Raw genomic sequence first — 21,131 nt, forward strand, 5'->3', positions numbered from 1 at the left:
ACTGGATCAATTATATTTACTACTCAGAATCACGTTTTCTGAGACTTTCTGCTTATTTAAAGATCAGCATATCACTTGGGATAAAATGTATACAACAGATTTAATGCACAGGAATTTACCTGATTTAGACTCTAGTTTCGTGTGGTGGGAGTCTGCTTGTGTTACTCACACAAGTTCCCACACAAGGAAAATATTCAGATGAAGATTTGACATTTTTGTTTTTATAAACAATAAAACATTTATAATGCTGTTGAAATCCAATTCTCTGTAGAATTGCACATTTCACTTCAGCTATTTCACTAAGGTCAATATTGAGTAATGAGATATAAAGTAAATATTAAAATTGGATTTTTGGTGATGGATGACCTTACCCCCATAATGATACCCTCTGGAGGATCTTCTGAGATCTGATCTCTGACCTACCTGCCATTCACTCTCAGAGCATGTCCGCATCATCCGGGAGCTCTGCGATATCACTGTGACCACTGGCCAGGATGCTGTCTTTGAGGTTGAGCTGTCGCACTCAGGTGTCACCAACAGGGAGTGGTGGCTTGGAGACAACCTCCTTCAAAACAATGATCTGAATCAAATGAGCAGTCAAGGTAGAGTGCACCGACTGGTTCTGAAGATGGTAACCACAGATGAATCCGGGGATGTTGCCTTCGTGATGGGAGAGGAGAAGAGTGTGGCTTGTCTTCTGGTGGAAGAAAAACCTAAAGGTAAAGGAGATGACATAGTAACTCAAGAGTTTTAATCCTCAGATCCATCTTCATCAACAACTAAACAGCTCTATTTGTTTTGTTTTTTTTGTTTTGTTTTTTTTTTTTATGGAAAACTCATAAAATCTTGACAAATATAATGTAAAACAGGTCTACTCCATCCGGTCCCACGAGGGCCGAAGCCCTGCAGGTTTTAATGTCCTCATGCTCCAACACAACTGATTGAAATTCAATGGATCCATTAGCCTGTCAAGTTCTCGCAATGACTCATTCATTTGAGTAAGGTGTGTTGGAGCAGGGACAAACTGAATACCTGCAGGGCTGCAGCCCTCATGGGACCAAACTGGGTAGCCCTGATGTAAAAGATTAACCAAATACTGTTAACTAAATATCTTAAAGCAGAATATTTTTGAATAATTGACAAATATTAGTTGCAGTTTTTGTAGTGTTGCTTTTTTAATCGCAAAATGTCACATTATTCCACAACATTAACTCTGTGACAATACGTAGTCACTAGTGCATGGATTCATGTGTGTAAAGCTGATGAGATATTTATTTAAAAAAATGGAAAGGAAGGGAAAAGACTGCATATAAATGCTACGTTTCCCATATTTACAGTGTTAATATTAGAGAAGCCGCACAACACTGTGGCATTAGAGGGGGAAACAGCCACGCTTGCCTGCTCCATCTCTAATCCCAATGCCACAGTCAACTGGATTAGGAACTATGTGGCCATCCAAGCAGGTCTCAAGTATGACCTGAGGAAGAATGGAGCATTCCATCAGCTTCGTATCCACAACCTGGTGCCTGAGGACTCAGGAACGTACACCTGTGACACTGGAGATGAAAAGTGTGATGTCACGTTGACTGTGGAAGGTAAAGAAACATTCCTGTTATTAAAAACAAAAAGAAAAACAAAACAAAAGCAAGACTTCTGTCCTGATGGTCAAATTCAAGATTGGACAAATATTGGATTTAAAAATATTCTTGAGCTTCCACTTTTCTCCACCACACATCCAGTTTGGCATCAGAGCAGCAGTTACATTTGAAATCCTCATGGAAAATTCATTCGTCATCTCCACTAGATGAAGCCAGACTTTCCATCTCCATATCTCATCTCAAATTTCCCATTTTAAACTCTCACCAGGTGCCCCGGCATTCTTCAGAAAAGAGCTAAAGAACCAGGACGCCATAGAGGGTGATGATGTTACCCTGCACTGTGAGCTGTCTAAGCCAGGTGTTCGTGTTGAGTGGAGGAAAGGAGGCATTGTCCTCCAGCCCAATATTAAGTATGAAATTAAGCAGGAGGGATGTATTCAAGAGCTTTGCATACGAAACCTGGAAGCTGAAGACAGTGGCTACTACACCTGTGATGCAGGAGACCAGCTCACTACAGCTTCTTTGGCAGTGCAAGGTAGTCTCCCTCTAGTACCGCTGGGTCTGTCCTTGATTGTATACTGTCTGTCTGCTACACTGCTTTGTTTTGTCATTTGAGTTGGTGTAATTATAATGGGTTTGCTTTTTGAAACTCAGTGAATGTGTATCTGTACTTTTCAATCAACAGTGAAAGAAGTCTTCATTGTTTCTGGTCTTAAGACCACTGACGTTTTTGTTGGGGAGTGGGCAACCTTCTCCTGCCAGCTATCTGGTAGGACCCCTGGTAAAGTACAATGGTGGCTGGATGGCAATTTGCTGGAGAATAGCCCTTTTATTGAGATAGGGCTGGAGCAAGGCTACATCCACACACTCACCTTTAAGAACCTGGCCACTGATGACTCTGGCACTGTCACCTTCAGAGTGGGCAATTTAACCTCAGCAGCCAAGCTATTAGTCAAAGGTACCTTATTCAATAATATCTCACTACTTTTAGACCCTGCAGAATCCAAACTCCGTGTTTAAAATCTTATATACAGATCATAAATAACTTAATTAAAACCACATTTTGTACTGCTTTCACTACAGCAGTTTAACTCCTGGCAATGTTAATCATAATTCCTGGAATAGATCAGGAAGAATTTGACTATTGGTTTTCTGCAGGTTTTTTTTTTTAAGTTCATTAATAGGTTAATATTATATGGTTTGGCATTTTAGGATGCTACCATGCATGAGCAACATTGTTTCAGATTTTCTTAACAGTTTTGTGCAGTATGTTTTGATAAAAACATACATGTATGTTTGATAAAATCAAAACATACAACTGGGTGCAGCACCACAGCTAAATTTAAAGTGATGTTAACATGCTATACTTTTTGGCAAAACAGCTGGTGTTAGCAGATTGCTGCTTTTCTTTCATATGCTGATTTGGATATGTGCTGTATTTTGGGCTGCTGAAAAATAATAATCACGATTACTGTTTCTACATGTGAAAGTGTTTAGTATATAAGTATATACCCAACTTCTGGAACAATGTTGTGCTTTTAGTTAAAAAGAAAAAAAATAAGTGAGTTGCACAGTAACTTGCAATAAAAAAATTAAGGTGGTCTACCAACTTCTACATTAATGCATTTACAGATAAACAGATAAATTAAAAAGGTATAACCAAATGTTCAAGTGTTGAATTAGTTAAAAGAATCCCTTCATGAAGTCTTGATGCTGGTTGTGAATGAGCAGAGAATGTTGGAAGTGGGAGGAGGTGTGTTGTGCCAAAGTCAGCCTGGAGGGGGAATGAGAAAACAACAGAGATCAGACTGGTTGGCTTGAACTTAGAAGGCAAAAAGACCATTTGACCAGGGCTGTAAATACAAAGTTAAAGAATGAGGTGAATTTGACAGGATGGAAAAACTGAAGTGAAGCAAGATGAAAATGTAGCAGATGTGAGAGGAAAAGATCTTCCTCACTGAACTTACACATTGTCTTTGTCAATTTGTAGCTAGCATTCCTGGTGGCTAAGCTGAATGGTGTTTTTGGTCTGCACACATCATTTTACTCTTGTTACTGTTACTTGTTGATGCAATTAGTTGTTAATTCATAGTTTTTCTTTTTGCACGTTAAGCCCCGATAAAAGACCTGTTTAGCCTCTAGTCTACAGAGTGCAATAATCCTTGACTGCTCATGTTGGAAGTTCATTTTAATTATGGAGTAAATATACATTAGGTTGTGAATTCAAGAATGTTGAGCCCAGTTAAAAGAAAGATTCTGTAAACAAGCATCTGCATTATGGGATATATTGATTTGGTATTTAAGGTAGGTACTCTTGTGGTGTAAACAGGCAAAAAGCATGATCGTGATTATTATATGGTTAACTCTGCAGCCCTTAATGTATGTATCCCCCTAAGGTAACATAAATAATGAACAATTCTTATTGGTATTTTGCTCAAGTAAAATAAAACAATAGGGCTTCAGTAATGTTTAAATTATTAATAATTTCCTTTAATGACTGTTATCCACAAGATGATCAAATGTTGTGTGAAAGAAAGTGCTGCTCCACCCATCCATGCTGGCCAGATGCTTTCAGTGCTCCCTTTACCTCCTTTGCTCAAAGTATTGCTCCTAAGCACTAAAACTTCTAACTCTCCTCGCCTACCACGAGTTTGACATTGGCATTCTGTCCACTTATTACCCGTTCCTTATATAAACCAAGAACACTTGTTCTTGGTTGTGTCCATTACTATGAACTCTGACTTTTGGACTTTTTAACCCTCTGAGAGCTCAGATCGTCCAGTGCATTGGTCACAAAAAAATTGCATTTAGCCAATTTTACACAACAAAAAATGTGCACTGTAAAATCAGTTAAATACAATACATCACTCACACTTCCACAAGTATTGGGGGGTTATAAAGCTCATATGTCATTTGGCTTGTCAGTCATATTTTTATCTTTTGGCCGACTTTTGACTGTATGACCCCCCCCAACCCCAATCTCAGATCCAATAGTTGATGTGGTGAGCGAAATGGAGGACCTTCGGGTTGTTGAAAACCAACCAGCTGAGTTCATCTGCCAGTTCTCAAGGCCAGTCAAGGCTCAGTGGAAGAAAGATGGGCAGCCTTTGCAGCCTGATGGCCGAAGGATGGTAGTAGAGCAGGACTGGAATGTGGCACGCTTGTACATTAACTGCGTTTCTGCTGAGGACACGGGCACATACTCCTGTGAGGCAGAGGGGACCTGTGTGGTTGCTTCACTTCATGTGGAAGGTGAGCTTCCCTCCACATGGAAAAAGCCCAAGCTTGGAGAATATCCTCTATGTCACACCAAACTGTTCAATCAAATTAACTGGTCATCACAAACTTTGCAGCCTTTGTTGACAAAAGCTTAAACTGTTGACTTTTGTTAAACGGCAGTTTTGTTACGGTTCTTCTTAATAATGTTCCCTTTTTTCTTTATTTTCCGTTCTCTTTCTGTAGCCAAACCCATTCACATTGTTCAAGGCCTGGAGAATGTTGAAACTTTTGATGGAGGAGAAGCGCTCTTTGAGTGTGCCCTTTCTCGTCCTGAGAGCAAAGATTGCTGCTGGTTTATTGGTGAAAAACCAGTGAAAGACTCCCCGAAGACTGAGCTTGTGTCATTTGAGAGTGGTCTTCGCCATCTGCTGCTGTTGAAGGAGCTCCATGTTAAAGACAGTTGCACAGTAACCTTTAAAGCTGGAACAGCTTCCACATCTGCTCAGCTCACTGTGAAAGGTGAGCAATGCAAAACATAAGACTTTGAGGCTGCATCCAATGTATTGTCTTGCTTCAGTGGTGCATCACTATTTTATTCATTTTAAATTAAATATGTTATTTGTCATATTGTGAATTGTCTCTCATAAGCCTGGAAGCTGGACATTGTGAAAGGTTTGGAGGACAGAGTGGCTGCGGTGGGAGAGAAGGTTGAGTTTTGCGTTAAGCTGACGGAGCCAGTCCCTGCATCAGAAGTAGCCTGGTACGCTAATGGAGTTGAGCTCAAGCCAAGTGACCTCTGGGCCATGAGAGCCGATGGCAGTTCTTATCGCCTCGTCCTGAGACAGGCCCCCCTTATGCCCCAGCAGGAAATTACATTTGCTGCTAGGGATGCTCTTTCTCTGGCCAAGCTTTCCATTATCAGTAAGTGTTTGGTGATCAGTGTGATTAAAATGCAATGCTATTTGTAGTTTCTTTTCTTTTTGAAGTGTTTTTGACTACTTTGGTTTTCTGGTTTTGAATACAGTCTAGAAGTGTCCGTGAGATCATCTCAGTCCCTGTTTTTTTCTTACCAACAGCTGTACCTGATCCTCCTGAGGATCCAGAGGTATTAAGTAAGACTACAGAGTCTGTTACCCTCTCTTGGTTTACGCCTCTTCACGACGGAGGAAGTCCAATTCTGGGCTACAGAGTAGAGATGCGACTGGTGGACAGCGCCCTCTGGCTTCCGTGCCATTCTGAGCCTGTGTGCAACACAGAATTTCTGATTGAAAATCTCATCCCAGGAAATGGCTACAGGTTTAGAGTTGCTGCCATTACTCGAGCTGGGACTGGAGAGCCTGTTGAACTCCCTCTGACTGTGCAGCTTGGTGAGTGGACTTGTAGTTTAGTTGGATATTTTTCTTCACTTTTATTCTGTGAATGCTGTTTTGTGGACTGTAGTTTCACACATTTTCAACATTCTAGCCCAGGGGTGTCAAACTTCAGTCCTCGAGGGCCACAGTACTGCATATGTTAGATCCTTTCCTGCCTCAACACACCTGACTCAAATCAGAGGGTCACTGTGCAGAACTTGACAACAAGCTGTTGAAGCCATTTAATTTGAATCAAGTTTGTTTTTCCTTTCCTATGTATAGATGCAAAACAAGCAGAAGTACTTGGACAGCCCAGCCTGCCTCCTGAAGCTGCTGAAGAAGGTGATCTCCATGAGCTGTGGGAGGCATCAGCCAAGAAGCGGCGCATGAGTCGAGAGCCCACTCTGGACTCTATCTCTGAAACACCTGAAGAGGGTGGTAAAGGTGGCCAAAACAAAAAAGGAGAGGAGCTTATATCATCAAAGAAAGTGGAAATTACATCAACTGAGAATGATCAAGTCGCTGTGTCTAAAAAGCAGACAGAAGCCAACCTGTCCACCAGCTTAGAGGAAAAGACTGTTTCTGGGGGATCAACACTTGTGTCCTACCTCAAAACAAGTAGTGAAACTGCTTTCACAGAAACTAGTGAGACAGATACTCTCACTGCTGATAAGTTCTTTGCACATTTCCAGATGTCAGAACAGAAAATGGTGCAGCAGACTGAAGTTAAAACAACTGTAATTAAGCAAACGGAGTCTTCACAGGAGACCAGCATTATGGAGATTAGTAAAGAGGATGAACCTGAGCTTAGAGATGCTGCCATTAAGATTCAAGCTGCCTTCAAAGGTTACAAAGCTCGCAAGGACATGTGTCCTGTCTTCAAAGAGGCCTTCAAAGACCAGACCACAGAACCTAATGGCACCATACATCTGGAATGTGTGACAGAAAGTAAACCTGATAAAGTACGTTGGATAAAAGATGGAGAGCCACTGACAGATGGCAAGCATCACCATATTGATATCTACAATGATGGAACCTGCTCGCTTGTCATTACTGCCATCACCACCAAGGACACGGGGGTTTACACTTGTGAGGTTACCAACAAGTTTGGAGTAGCTTCTCACAGTGCTAAAGTGACAGTAGGAACCGCGAGAGAATCATCAGGGCGGCGGCCACTTACAGTGGGATACAGTGCAGACAGTGAGCCTGAGAGCTCCTCTGGTAGTGAGATGGATGAGTCATTGAGGAAGGCAAGCAGGCGCCTGAGGCGGCTCTTGCGCACACGCCTCCCACCAGATGTTGAGGAAGAACCATTTCTCAGTGCAGATGAAGGGGACTTGAATTATCCAGATCCACATTCTTACCGTGAGGATGACAATTACATCTACATTCGCTTTGATACACGGAGCGAGGCTGAAGTTGCCTCCAAGAGATTCCAGGAGATGTTTACAATCCATGGGGTCCCTGTGGAGACTGCCATAATACCAGCTGGGCTTCCAAAAGTTGAGCTACGAATTAAAAAGATGGGCTACATCCAAGATGGTACACAGACCCCTACACAAGATAGACAGCCTCCTGCTTTTATGACTGGAGCTCCAGGTATGAAACAAATGGGAATGGTTGTATAGCTGTTGTAATCATACAATTTTTAAAAAACCTTCTACATAAATTGTATAATTATGCTAAGGAAGTATTCTAAAGATTTCCCTAGAAGCAAATTTGGTTATATATATATTATACATATATTGTTTTAATGATCAAGCTCTTCGTTCTTTCTGCCCAGCTGCACCAGTCTTCTTGACAGAGCTACAAAATCAGGATGTCCCAGACGGTTATCCCGTCAGCTTTGACTGCGTTGTGATTGGGAAGCCTCCTCCCACTGTTCGCTGGTATAAGGATGGCAAACTGCTGGAGGAGAATGACCATTACATGATCAATGAGGACCAGGAAGGGTGCCATCAACTCATCATCACCTCTGTGTTGCCCACTGACATGGGTGTCTATCGCTGCACAGCTGAAAACAACAGTGGCATTGCTGCTACTAAAGCTGAACTCAGAGTTGATAGTAAGTGAACATGAATTACTTGCACACATATGTGCTTGTTTGCAAACACTTGTTTGTATAGATTGGCTGTTTATTTTCTATATTATAGACAATGTAATTAGCTTAATATTGCATTTTTCTTTTTGTGGAAAATTGCATAAATTCAGTTTTTTCCTTTATATTAATGCAGTAAACTTGTTTGTGTTCATACAAGGAAACTAGTACAGATAAGATTATGTATTTTGATTTATGAACAGTTTTTTTTATTCCCAAATCATTAATTTATACCAATGTTTTTGCCCCATTTTTGCTATTCACATTTACACATGTATTTGATGCAGCATTAAGAGTGGAGAATTCTGTTTTTTAGGCTATTAAACTATTTAATGACACATGAAACCAATTTCTTAACCCTAAACACGTGTCTTATATATCAAAGCTCAAACTTAGTCAAAGGCAAATAATGCTACTTTAAAACAGCACAGTCGTAACGACACATAAAAATGTGCCTGACCTCACTGAGCAATGTTTAATAATATTCACTAATACTTTCCATCAGTGTCTTGCAGCTCAGATTATGACACTGCTGCTGATGCCACTGAGACATCCTCCTATGTCAGTGCCAAGGGCTATGCCTCCAGGTGAATATGCTTTAGTTGTAGTTAAAAATTAATTGAATGATATATTCAGCACACAGTCAGGTGGGTTACAGATATTAACGTTTGATTTTGTTCCACTGTACTCACATAAAAGTAGGGAAACTGAGACCTTTGAGTCTGTTGCTGAGGATGATCAGCTCCCACAGGTTGTGGACGAGATTCACGATGTTCATGTTAGTCCAGGTTCTCCTATTGCTAAGATGCAACTCAAAGTTAAAGGTAGGCTTATCAGTTAATCTTACATGTCAAGTAGCATTCCACATGATTTAAGAATTAAGTTTCTCTTAATGCTTTTTTTTTTATTTTTGGCCTTTTAGGTTTTCCCAAACCTAGAGTGTATTGGTTTAAAGATAGTCAGCCTCTGCGAACGTCAAACAGGATTCTGTTATCAGCAAAGAGAGATGTTCATGAGGTGGAAATCTTGGAAGTTACAAGAGAGGATATGGGGGAGTACTCTGCTTACATTAGCAATGCAGCCGGCTCAGCTTACTCCTCTGCCCGACTGATAGTACTGAGTATGTATGCAGCAGGCTGAATAGTTTCCTATTCCATATCTTATTAACTGAAGATATGTTACTTACTGTAAAATAACCTGAAGGTGAGATTGTTTCAGATGACGTAACGATTATATTTTCTAACAGATCCAGGCGAGATTATTCCACAAGATAAAAAAGGTACTTAATATTTATCCTATGAACTTGGTATTACGGTACATTTACTGTACTTATAGCGTTTACCATTATCATCTCTGGTCTTGTTTGCTGTCTGTTCAAACAGACACCAAGGAACCATTGGTGCCACCTCGCTTCCTTGAAAGGTTCAGCAACAGGAAGGTGAAACAAGGAGCAAGCATCACTCTGTCTGTTAAAGTAGAAGGTTTGTTTATATTACTTTATGAAAATCCTAAACTACCAAACTCCAGTTGAATTTTGGATCCTGACAAGTCCAGAGCTCAACTTCCTACACTTTCCTTCATGCAGCATTTGGTGCAAGTACTGATTTTGATTACTCTTTTAGGATCTCCTACTCCCACGGTGTCTTGGCTGAAGGAAAAATCATTGGAGGATGTCTTGTGGATCAAGCCTGATACTAAGGGCTACAAAATAGCAAGCTCTGGGCGCCAGCACAGCCTCATCCTGATGGATGTGGGCACAGAGTACACTGGCACCTACACTTGCATTGCTGCAAACAGAGCAGGGCAATCTATCTGCACTGCTCGCCTCGAGGTGGATGAAAGTAAGCAAAACATTCATAGATGAACTTTATATTGAAATTTAATTGTTAATTACTAGAGCCTTTAAAAAAAACTTTGAAGAAGGCTTCTTGGACTTGAGCATAACTGTGTATGTGCCCCTTCCCACCTTCTCTACAGCACCACAACCAAAGAAAGAGACCATACCACCAGAGTAAGTCGAAATATAAAATGTATATTTTAAATACATGTACATAAATCAAATTATGTTGCATTTATATTTCATGACAAAGTAACTACATGCAAGTATGTTCTAAATTGAATGTTTTTCAGGGTTTTTGGTATTACAATTAGTCCTCCAGAGGAAGAGGCTGGCAGAGGAAAAGGTAAAACAAACAAAAACAACATATATTCAGTCTTATAGTTTTACTTTTTATTAAGTTTCATGGTCTACTATTTGCATTAACATATACTGTTATATTTATGGTTTTCTTTCATTTTCCCCCACATTTGAAGAGAGTAAAATTCCCTATTTGGGGGAAGTAGGTACAGAAGAATTCCTGATGAAACTCACTTCACAGATCACTGAAATGGTATCAGCAAAAATCACCCAAGGTAAGCGATTGTTAAAGATGATTCTGCCAATATAATTTAATCCAAATTTTCATTAACAAAATACAAAACAACAATAACAACAACAGCAAAAACACTCCTTGTTACAGTCCACTTTCTGCTTAAGAAAGATCTGTTCAGGATGTATTCCAGAGTGAAGCTGCTCAATCAAGCCTATTAAGTGTGATTTTTTCACTACAAAACAACAGTTTTTTTGTTTGTTGTGTACTCTGTCTTAGTTTGGTGACATTACTTTGGTATTATAGTGTTTAGATTTACCAACAGATTAACTGTAAATTAGAAGGTAAATTAAAAACACTCACTTTTATGTTCGGCTAATCCAGCTGTGGTGTAAAGGTATGATGCAGATTTATCACAAATTTTGTTAGATGTAAAATGTAATGTATCATTTTGTCATGCATGCAGCTAGCTAACTAACAAGATAAAAATTCTGAGTCTGAGATAGTCAGCAAAGTCTACTGACCTTTAAAATATCTTCATTCAGGCCAAGCATTATATAGTACCAGGTGATTGCAGTGTTGACACCTTCACCCAGTCTTTTAAACCATTTTTTGTTGCATGTGGTTGGAATAAACGTCTGCAGGCTTCCTGTTCCCATCCCCTCTGCTATGGCTACCTCTGCGAGTTGCTAATGCAAGTGATGCTGAAAGTCTAAAAATAATTCATGTTGCTGTGTATTCTTCTCAGGTTTGGTTGAATTCATTCTGGCTGTTTTTGTGATTATGGTCTTCATTTAATCTGAATGCCTCAAAACACAAACCCTGCTCTAGCAGTGCTTTGCATTGTTTTGTAATGAATAAGTGAATGAATGAAAAACCTCTCATTCCTTCACACAGACATAATTTCTTAACCACTTTTACACCCATCATTTTATCAGTCCCACCAATTAAATTCTCATCCAATTATTAATTTGTTATTCAGACAGTTTACAGAATCATGAAGTGCTCCAGTGGATGAAATCTTGGCCCAAAACTACCAGTATGTATCCCAAGTGCATCAGCATCACAGTTATTATATTTTTTTTTTCACTACATTTTTTTAAGCGTTAGATGACTTCATGAAGCTATTTTGCCTCACGATTAAAGTACATATCTCACATTTGGTGGACACATTAGTTTCCCTTGTTTTTGTCCATATAAGCATTACAGTTAAAACATTTTCATTATGTTTGCTCTCCTCTATACATTGTATGAGTGTTCCTCCGTCTTTTTTAGAGGGTTTTTAACAAGCTTTTGCCGTGACATATCGTGTCTCCCTGGCTTACAGCTAGAATACATGCTCATTGACTGACATGTATGTGGACAGCTCAAAAAAATCTACCTGTACTTGCATGTTGCCACTAATGTTAAATGTACAAATCATTACAATGCAATTATTGCTACAGATTTGTGTGTGTGTGTTATTTTTATTTTTTATCTCACAAATACCTAATGCCTTTGAGCAAAATTCTTAAATTATGTAACCAGGTGTTTATTACCTTACCAGTTAAATACACCATCGGGAAATGCTTTTAAAAAGTTACTGCTTGAGATCTGAATTTTAGCCGGCTTGTGCTGCCTCAGCCAAACTGAATTTAGCAAACTAAATGGAGAGTGTGCTAATAACTGCTCCAAGAATTTAAACCAAGAAATTATATTTTCATCAAGAGATGTACAGTGTTAGAATTACCTTCATTCATTTAAAATGCTGTTTTTTTTTTATTGTGTAACAATGAAGCTTTTTAAACTTCTCAACAACAGATTACACAAACAGAAAATGGTTTCTTTGCATGAGCAACCTGTCCTTACTTTATGTCTTTGCTGCCCCAGCTTCATTACGTGTACCAGGAGCTGACAGTGATGATGAGACCAAAACCCCTTCTGCATCGCCTCATCACGGCCGCTCTCGTCCTCCCTCCCTCATTGCTGACTCCTCCTCAGAGTCTGATGAAGGGGATGCCAGAGGAGAGGTGAGATATATGAAACTTATAAGTTTTGTTTGATGTGGTCAAGAATTTTTGGATCATAATTTGTCAGAAACTAATAACTTATGGTTTACAGCTGTTAAAAGCCTAAATGATTCATGGAGATGCTGAAAGAAAAAATCGTTAACCAGGATTGTGTCATTCAGTGACTCAATTTTATAGTTGATCTTAAGCTTGTGCAGTGACATTTGTTCATTTTACTAACATACATTTAGGAATAAATTTTGGAACATTTTTGCTAAGCACAACTTTTTAAAAACCACAGTAAAGCTGGAATAAAATAAAACGAAAACAAAAGATGGTGCTAGAATGACCAATTTAAAAGTAGCTAAAGTTTCTTATGATTTTTATTATGTCATTAATGATTTTTTCACATCTGTTGTGTGCAATCATTTATATTAATATCTTTTTAGATGTTTGACATTTATGTGGCAACAGCTGACTACAACCCCACCATTGCCAGCAAAGATTCCATCTCTCTGAAGGAAGGACAGTATGTCGAGGTTTTGGACTCAGCTCATCCACTCAAGTGGTTAGTTCGGACCAAACCCACTAAAATGACACCATCCCGTCAAGGCTGGGTATCGCCTGCTTACCTGGACAAAAAACTCAAAGTATGTCTCAAGGCTGTAACGTCTGCAGGACACACACATTTTAAATATGCAGCATTGTTACTTGATGTCTGTTTAAATGCACATTGCAGCTTTCTGCTGACACGGGTGACTTACCAGAAACAAGTGTAGAGGAGGTGTCAGAGGGAGAATACAAGAGGAAGTTATTGTAAGTAAAGCACATCTGCTGAAAAAAATAATGTGCAACAAAAAAAAAAAGACTCACCATAACAAATTATTATTTCATGCCTCTAGCCAACTGATCCAGGACTTGATAAATGGAGAGTCAGAGTTTGTTAAAGAGGTAAATTTCTTTACCTCCCACCACCTGAAGCATGCTGACTGCCCTGATGTACCACCTGATGTCTCAGGCCAAAAGGAGGTCATTTTCAGGAATATTGATGATATCAAGTCCTTCCATAGCAAGTGAGCTCACGTCTTCATACTTTGTTATTTATGTCTTTATTTTCATAAAGAGTGTTTGCATAGTTTCTCAATGAAATACTGATTAATGAGTACTACTAGTGGTAATATTCATTTTTATTCATTAGTTTCTTCCCATTTTGTTTTGTAGAGCATTCCTTCCAAAGCTAAATGAATGTGACACTGATGATGATGTAGCCATGTGCTTCCTGAGGAACAAAGAAGGCTTTGAGAAGTACCTTCAGTATCTTGTGGGACAGAGCCAGGCTGAATCTACTGTCAGTGACAAGACTGTCCACCATTTCTTTAAGGTAACACCAGAATTGTTACTGATCTGTTATGGACTAGAAAATATGTTGCACTGAATTTAGTTATAAACAGACAATATTCTATATTCATTTTTTATACCTTTTATGCCACATAAGTACATAAATATTTATGTGTGTGATCTGGTCACCATTAAGCTACTTAAATTCTCATAATAATCTTGTACAGGAGTACAGTGAGAAAGAGCAAGCCAGTGCAGATCCTGCAGATCCCCCTGTAAGAAGTATCAACGCCTACCTCCAGCAGCCACAGGAGAGGATTCAGAAATACAAAGCCTTCCTCAAGGTGACAGATATGACAGACAATATTCATGGAGTATTGTTAGATCAGATCTTTACATTACAAATAAAAATATGTGTGACTTAGATTTGTTCAAATGTCTGCTTTAACATATTCAGGAGCTCATTCGAAACAAGGCAAGAAATGGCCAGAATTGCTGCCTTCTGGAAGAAGCGTATGCAATGGTGTCTGCTCTCCCTCAGCGCTCTGAGAATACCCACCATGTGTCACTGATTGAGAACTATCCCGCTACCCTGGAAGTACTTGGAGAACCAATTAGACAGGTAATATATTTATTATCAATAACTGTATGATGCAGTAGTGAGACACTTTGTAGGTTATCTGTGTTTGATTGTTTATATCTGTTATTTTTCCTCCACCAGGGACCTTTTCAAATCTGGGAGGGAGCTCCTGGCATTAGAACGTCCACTAGAGGTCACCACCGCCATGTCTTCCTCTTTAAGAACTACTGTATCATCTGCAAACCCAAGAGAGACAGCAACACTGACACACAGTCGTATGTTTTTAAGAACATGATGAAGGTATTTTGTTATAATCACTTTTTCTTCATGGCTGTTATCTTCTATTTTACATTCAGCAGTCAAATAATGTTTGTGCTATTCTTCATTCCATTGCAGCTGAATAACATTGATGTAAACGAAACAGTGGAAGGAGACGACCGCGCATTTGAGATCTGGCATGAACGAGAAGACTCTGTGAGAAAATACACTTTACAGGCTCGAACTGTTACCATCAAGAACTCGTGGCTGAGAGACCTCCGAGAGCTGCAGCAGCGATTCAGCATGCCTGCGTGGAGTGAGGGGGACAAATACACTGTCTTATCTTTTTTCTTTCTCCAACCTCACATTTTCTAACATTGTTTATATGTTTGTTTTTTAATTAGGTCCTCCTGATTTTGAAGAAATTTTGGCAAACTGCACAGCAGAGTTGGGCCAGACTGTTAAACTGGCCTGCAAAGCCACTGGAGTTCCCAAACCTGTGGTCACATGGTATAAAGGTAAGACATTTGTTCAGTGCCTTTTATTAAACGGCACTATCTTACAATATACAGACAAAATGGGCTTCAGAATCACAGTTTTATTAATTAATTTCCATACTTGTTGGGTGAAGATGGACGTACAGTAGAGGCAGATCCTCATCACATTATTATTGAGGACCCTGATGGCTCCTGCACACTGATCCTGGATAATATGACTGCAGATGATTCAGGCCAGTACATGTGCTTTGCTACAAGCTCAGCTGGCAATGCCAGCACTCTTGGAAAAATCACAGTTCAAGGTAAGTAATGTGTGATAAATGTTCCATAGTTCAGTTATCACTCACGCACTCAGACTCACACCAGTGGTTGCAAAGCTACTGTGCAAGAGGCTTGCCTGCCATTGGGAGCATCTTTGTGTTCAGTGCCAGTCCCAAGGAGAGTGTTTCTTATAGCAGAAAACCATCTGAGCCACAGCCAGCCTTGGTGCATGCAAGTTAGCTAATATAATCAATTATCAAACATATTCATCAACAGTTAATTCTGATACTTCAGAAAACACCATTTTCAATTTCATATTTAATTTTGTATGATTAGCTTCATTCTTAAACATGTATATTGTTTCCAAATTTTTCTTGCAGTTCCACCTCGTTTTGTAAATAAAATGAAGAATGCTGTCTTTGTGGCTGGTGATGATGCACAGTTCACATGTGTAATACAAAGTGCCCCCAGCCCCAAGATAAGGTATGGCCATCTTTGAATCATTTATTGCTGTTGCTTGTTTTTTTTTTTTTTTCCTTTGAAAATTCATTTTGTGTATAGATCTTTGCTCTTTGACTGTGTGGATCTGTTCAAGGTGGTTTAAAGATGGCAGGCTGCTGACTGACCAGGAAAAGTATCAGACTTACAGTGAGGTCCGCAGTGGGGTTCTGGTTCTTGTTATAAAAAACTTGACAGAGAGAGACCTTGGACACTACGAGTGTGAGGTTTGTGAAGATTACTCAGTGCCACACCTATATTATATCTAAACATATAGATAATAAATCATAGGTATTATATATTTTATGACATATATCACTTAAAAGTTTGCAGCTAATATTCCTGTCGATTAAATTTTAAATTAGCTAAATTTTTCACATTAGTCTTTACTCAAAACCTATAATAAAATTCTAAAAAAGTATTTTTACTAACTTATTTAACATCAGAAGTTGATTTTATATATATATATATAGTTTCTCACAGAAGTGAGTACAACCTTTGTATTTTTGTAAATACTTCATTATATCTTTTCATGGGACAACACTATAGAAATTAATATATATATACACACACACACACACACTATTATTATTATTATGCTTGGCTTGGACATGCACAGACAAACCAACACCATTTTATTGCTGTAAGCTTTACCTTTCTTAAAAGTGAATCATTGCTTCAGTCACAAGTCACTGTAGGTTTTCTTTATTGAGATCTATTTTTCCCTTATTTGCAACCTGTCATTAAGTCCCTGCTGATGGTGCCACGGCTGTGCTTCACTGCAGCAGATTCCTGATGCTCCTGGAGTCTTTGAAATACTCCCAGACAAACTCGAAGTTGTCACGTGCCCTTTATTTTGTTGCTTCTATGCAACTTCTCTATAAGCCATACTGACAGTACTGCTGAAATAGTCCCCAGCCTATCCTTCTGTCCAACCCTCTATAGGGGATTCCTTAAGGTTTGTTTGAGCAGAAACTTGATGTCTGGTCACCCCACCCATTCATCATGTATTGGTTTGCTCAGTTTGACCTGACAAGCAACTTTATTAAAAGGCCTGATGTTTTCAAACTGAACTTCTGAAGCCACTGTTCTCCCAGAAACAGGAGCAAAAAGACTTAAGAACTGGCTTATACTTGTAGCCACATCTATGTCTCACAGTGGTTTTATGGCCTGCAGAGTTCCCTTGATTTCTTGGCTGACATGTACTGTGAAATGTAAGATCTTTATGAACTATTATGTCCACTTCTATCGTATTACCACAGGTAGACCACTGTCAGGCTCTTTTCTCATGGAATCAAAGCAGTACAGGTGCATGTGGTCCCAATTTACAGTCCCACAGTAAAGAGTCTGAATACTTTTGTAAATAAGGGATTTAAGTTTTTCAGTTTTATTAATTTTTTATTATTTTTTTTTTAAGTTTAATCTGTTTTCACATTGCCACTGTAGGTCGTTGAGGGAAGATTTGACTGTGTTAATTATTTTTGCGACTTGGACTTGATAGATAGCTTATATCAATTAGCAGCAGAAAGTCATATTTAGTAGCCTAAAAATAAATCCCTTTTTTTGCCAGTTGTCTAACCGCCTGGGCAGTGCCAAGTGTGCTGCAGATTTAGTCCTCCCCTCTGCTGTGGCGCGCACTGGTGAGCAGGCCATCACTATTGAAGGTAGGAAAACTGACTCTATCCTGACAGAGTTTTTCTCGTTAGTCTTTGCATAAAATTGGCATAAGTTGAAAAAATCCCAATTTTGTTGGTTGATTTGTTTGTTTATTTATTTATTTACTTATCAATCACAAGGAAGCATGATTAATACTCCACATTTTTGTGTTTCTTGTTTTTCTTTTTTTAATCATATTTATTCTGTTTTTACTGTAGTTACTGAACAAGAGACTAAAATACCAAGAAAAACCATCATCATGTAAGTGTGATCCGAAGTTACACCCATGCATAAAACATGTGTATCTGATCCCATCCTCTAGACAGTTTGCTGCAAAAACTAAATGAAATTTATGTTATATTTAAGTATTTGTTAATATCAACACAGTAATCCATATTTAAGGTTTTTGTTCTGTTCTTCCTCTGCTAGCTGTGTAGAGAACAGTTGGTAGATAACATGAGCTAAAACTGAATTTGGAGCTCTTTCTATGTGCGGGGTTCTCTTTGCATTGTGTAGTATTTGAAGCCTGATTGCTAAGAGATTTTATCACAAAGATGATAAAAGGAGGGGCTGTTTTCATTAGGGTGCTGCTTTTAACTGACAACTTTAGCACTGCAGCTTATCACAGGGCTCTGACATTTACATATAAAACTTCAAGTGAAGTCAATTGTATTTATATTTCTACATTAAATAGAATCACATAAATCACATTTGTATCTGAAAGATTGAGTGAAGTGAAGAATAGAGCAGAACAGAGGAGAAATCATATTTTCTATATCGATAAATATGGAATATATCTTAAGAAGTCTTGATAACTTAAAGAGGAAATCTGCAATATGAAAAATAAAAAAACTTTTAAAATAACAACTTTTTAAACTATTGACAGAACACAGAGCTGTATGTCTGGATGCATGTAACAGTCTGTACATAATGCATATGTTTTAGTTTTTAGTCACTTTGTCCTTACTAGTTTCATTGTTGAGTCACTTTAATTGGTGATTTATGAGTGGCAATCTAAGTGTTCCAACTTGTGTGTGAAATCTGCCTCCAGTATAATATTTTTGACAGATCTTTGTAGTACCAGTTATGACACTAGTTCTCTGTTTATTCCAGTGAGGAGACTATTACCACAGTGGTGAAGAACCCACGTATGAGGAGGCACAGATCCCCTGGCTTGACTGTTATTGGTGCTCACCGCTCTGAGACTTCCACTCCTGAGCCCCTGGCAACCAGGCCAAGGAGGATGCCTACCCCAAGAAAGACCACTATCCCAACCCTCTATGTTACTGAACCTGAGGGGGCTGAAGCCAGGGCAATGGAGAGCAGGCCCAAGTGGGTTGAAGTGGAGGAGGTCATCGAGTATAAGGTCAGTAAGTCTCCCAGGCTGTCCAGGAGGAGAGGAATCTCACCCGCAGGGTCTGATCGAGCAGCCACTCCTTCAAGACCCAAGAGGTCTGCCATGGAAAACCCAAATGTCAACAATTCCAACAACAAGCTGGTAGAGCAAATGCAGGCACAGCTGCAGGGAGACATCAGCAGCCAGCCGCTGTCCTGGGAGGAAGATGAGACTCATGCTGCCGCTGGTTCTGCTTCTGGAGACCCACACGAGCTCTCATCTGTCCTCACACTTACTGGACAAGACAGCAACGACCTGGATGATCAAGAAACCGTTATCTTTGAACCTGATGAAGAAGATAACGAATGTAATCCATTCAAAAAGCAGGAGCCCATAATCCTGAAACAAGGAGATCGTATTTTGACCCTGGAGGACTTGGAGGATTACATCCCAGAGGAAGGAGAGACTTATGGCTCCTCCTACACCCAACATGTTGCTGATGAAAAACCCTGTGAGATCTCTGTGCTCCAGAGGGAGATTTGTGGTTCTTCAGTGGGACAGCCAGTGCTTCTCAACCTGGGACGACCTGACGTGGTGCCGAGACAGAGGAGCGGCTTCTTCGGTCGCTTCAAGGAGCATCTTTCCAGCAGCTTTTTCCCATCTGCCTTCACACAGTCTGGTGAAGCTCGTCCCAGGACTGAGAGGCAAATCCCAATCCAAGTGAGCCACGCAAAGCTGGAGGTGAAGCCTTCATACTGTTCAGAAGTGCAAAGAGTTGAAGGCAGGCAGCAGAGCTTTAAAACCAAAGTGTCCACTCAGACCTACGGTTACACATCAATTGGCAACCCTGTCACTCTTCAAATTAGAGATAACCATTATCAGAACCAGTAAACATTTTAATTTGGTAATACATACCTACTTAGTCTTAAAGAGGTACATTACTATTTACATCATTAAAAAAACAAGGTAACTCCTAACTTGAGGTACATGTGCTACATTTGACAAACCATTCCATTTTGAAGCAGCCAATCAGAAACTTTCTCTTCCTCCGAGTTGTTTTACAGACAAATGTTTGGAGCCAATGTAGTCTTCAGATAGTTTGAAACTGTAAATTATAGGAATAATCATGTCACTTTAAGAAGAATTCAGTCTCATTCGTTCTCTCAACTGCTATGTGACTTATGCAGTTTGAAGTTTGGGCAGACATAATCCAAGAAATAAATTCATGACATTTACAGCTAATTAGTTATTGACAGTTTTTGTTGCATATGTACCTTCATAAAATCATGAACCTGCCCAGATGAACTAATCAAGGCATTATTCTCAGTAAAGAAATAACAAAACCCCTTGCTGTATTTCTAAACAAATACTTATACAATAGTGTTGTGTTGTATTTTATCAGCTTTACTTTTGTACTTTCCAGAAATGTTGAATTTTAAAGTGCCTTGGATTCCTTGAGCAGGAAATATTACCGTTAATAAGATGTTGACTTCATGTGTCAGATTAGTCAGTCTAGTTTAAGGACTGATGTGTAATCAAATTATATATTAAGTTATCTATTGGCAGATTATTTGGTAGGTTAATTAGTAAGCTGCTTTACAAATACATCCTACATGAAGCAGATGTTCCCAGCACATATTATCTGGATTTTCTGAGCTTTCTAGACATTTTGTTTGTTACTGCGATGCAGTTGTCTGACGACTCACCGGCCATTGCAGGAATGCATTAAGTGGCAATTATTTAGATGAGTGACTGCATGTGTTTGCTTTTCTAAAGCAGATGTGTTAATCCAGAATAACCAGAACTGTCACCTCCTATTCAAGTACAAATGTGTGTTATGTAATAAACCCAGAATTTACTACCTTCTCATTAGCCGTTGAGTGAGTAGAATAACTTCCTCCTTAAAGATGTGTGGCGTTTGTGTTGTTGAAAGGTGCCATTTACAAGGAGTATGTTATGTAATGATATTAAAACACTTGATTGTAATTGCTTGTACTTTACATGTGTAGTTTTGGGACAAAACAAGGTTGAATACAAAGTGTTGAATTAAATAAATGTACTACAAAGACTTAATCTAACCTGT

The 21,131-nt window shown here is 39.2% G+C and overlaps 1 protein-coding gene across 1 annotated transcript in view; it reads left to right on the plus strand.

The window, feature by feature from the left end:
- The window catches only part of LOC121644432 (obscurin-like), a 54,081-nt gene extending 32,960 nt beyond the window's left edge, over nucleotides 1-21,121 (plus strand). The window contains exons 45-80 of the mRNA XM_041992327.1: nucleotides 441-719; nucleotides 1,338-1,595; nucleotides 1,867-2,133; nucleotides 2,284-2,556; nucleotides 4,584-4,850; nucleotides 5,061-5,336; nucleotides 5,466-5,738; nucleotides 5,894-6,204; nucleotides 6,427-7,768; nucleotides 7,953-8,234; nucleotides 8,773-8,854; nucleotides 8,970-9,091; nucleotides 9,190-9,387; nucleotides 9,514-9,546; nucleotides 9,650-9,748; nucleotides 9,890-10,108; nucleotides 10,245-10,278; nucleotides 10,398-10,450; nucleotides 10,581-10,679; nucleotides 11,619-11,675; nucleotides 12,506-12,645; nucleotides 13,074-13,274; nucleotides 13,364-13,440; nucleotides 13,527-13,697; nucleotides 13,846-14,005; nucleotides 14,190-14,306; nucleotides 14,420-14,584; nucleotides 14,684-14,842; nucleotides 14,939-15,116; nucleotides 15,205-15,318; nucleotides 15,432-15,599; nucleotides 15,939-16,041; nucleotides 16,154-16,283; nucleotides 17,627-17,720; nucleotides 17,931-17,973; nucleotides 18,826-21,121. Of these exons, the coding sequence (XP_041848261.1) occupies nucleotides 441-719; nucleotides 1,338-1,595; nucleotides 1,867-2,133; nucleotides 2,284-2,556; nucleotides 4,584-4,850; nucleotides 5,061-5,336; nucleotides 5,466-5,738; nucleotides 5,894-6,204; nucleotides 6,427-7,768; nucleotides 7,953-8,234; nucleotides 8,773-8,854; nucleotides 8,970-9,091; nucleotides 9,190-9,387; nucleotides 9,514-9,546; nucleotides 9,650-9,748; nucleotides 9,890-10,108; nucleotides 10,245-10,278; nucleotides 10,398-10,450; nucleotides 10,581-10,679; nucleotides 11,619-11,675; nucleotides 12,506-12,645; nucleotides 13,074-13,274; nucleotides 13,364-13,440; nucleotides 13,527-13,697; nucleotides 13,846-14,005; nucleotides 14,190-14,306; nucleotides 14,420-14,584; nucleotides 14,684-14,842; nucleotides 14,939-15,116; nucleotides 15,205-15,318; nucleotides 15,432-15,599; nucleotides 15,939-16,041; nucleotides 16,154-16,283; nucleotides 17,627-17,720; nucleotides 17,931-17,973; nucleotides 18,826-19,939 (7,958 nt within the window). The 3' untranslated portion in view covers nucleotides 19,940-21,121. The remainder of the gene's footprint in view (nucleotides 1-440; nucleotides 720-1,337; nucleotides 1,596-1,866; nucleotides 2,134-2,283; nucleotides 2,557-4,583; nucleotides 4,851-5,060; nucleotides 5,337-5,465; nucleotides 5,739-5,893; nucleotides 6,205-6,426; nucleotides 7,769-7,952; nucleotides 8,235-8,772; nucleotides 8,855-8,969; nucleotides 9,092-9,189; nucleotides 9,388-9,513; nucleotides 9,547-9,649; nucleotides 9,749-9,889; nucleotides 10,109-10,244; nucleotides 10,279-10,397; nucleotides 10,451-10,580; nucleotides 10,680-11,618; nucleotides 11,676-12,505; nucleotides 12,646-13,073; nucleotides 13,275-13,363; nucleotides 13,441-13,526; nucleotides 13,698-13,845; nucleotides 14,006-14,189; nucleotides 14,307-14,419; nucleotides 14,585-14,683; nucleotides 14,843-14,938; nucleotides 15,117-15,204; nucleotides 15,319-15,431; nucleotides 15,600-15,938; nucleotides 16,042-16,153; nucleotides 16,284-17,626; nucleotides 17,721-17,930; nucleotides 17,974-18,825) is intronic.
- The last annotated feature ends 10 nt before the right edge of the window (nucleotides 21,122-21,131 follow it).

This window comes from Melanotaenia boesemani, chromosome 8, assembly GCF_017639745.1.
Source record: "Melanotaenia boesemani isolate fMelBoe1 chromosome 8, fMelBoe1.pri, whole genome shotgun sequence".
Lineage (NCBI taxonomy): Eukaryota > Metazoa > Chordata > Actinopteri > Atheriniformes > Melanotaeniidae > Melanotaenia > Melanotaenia boesemani.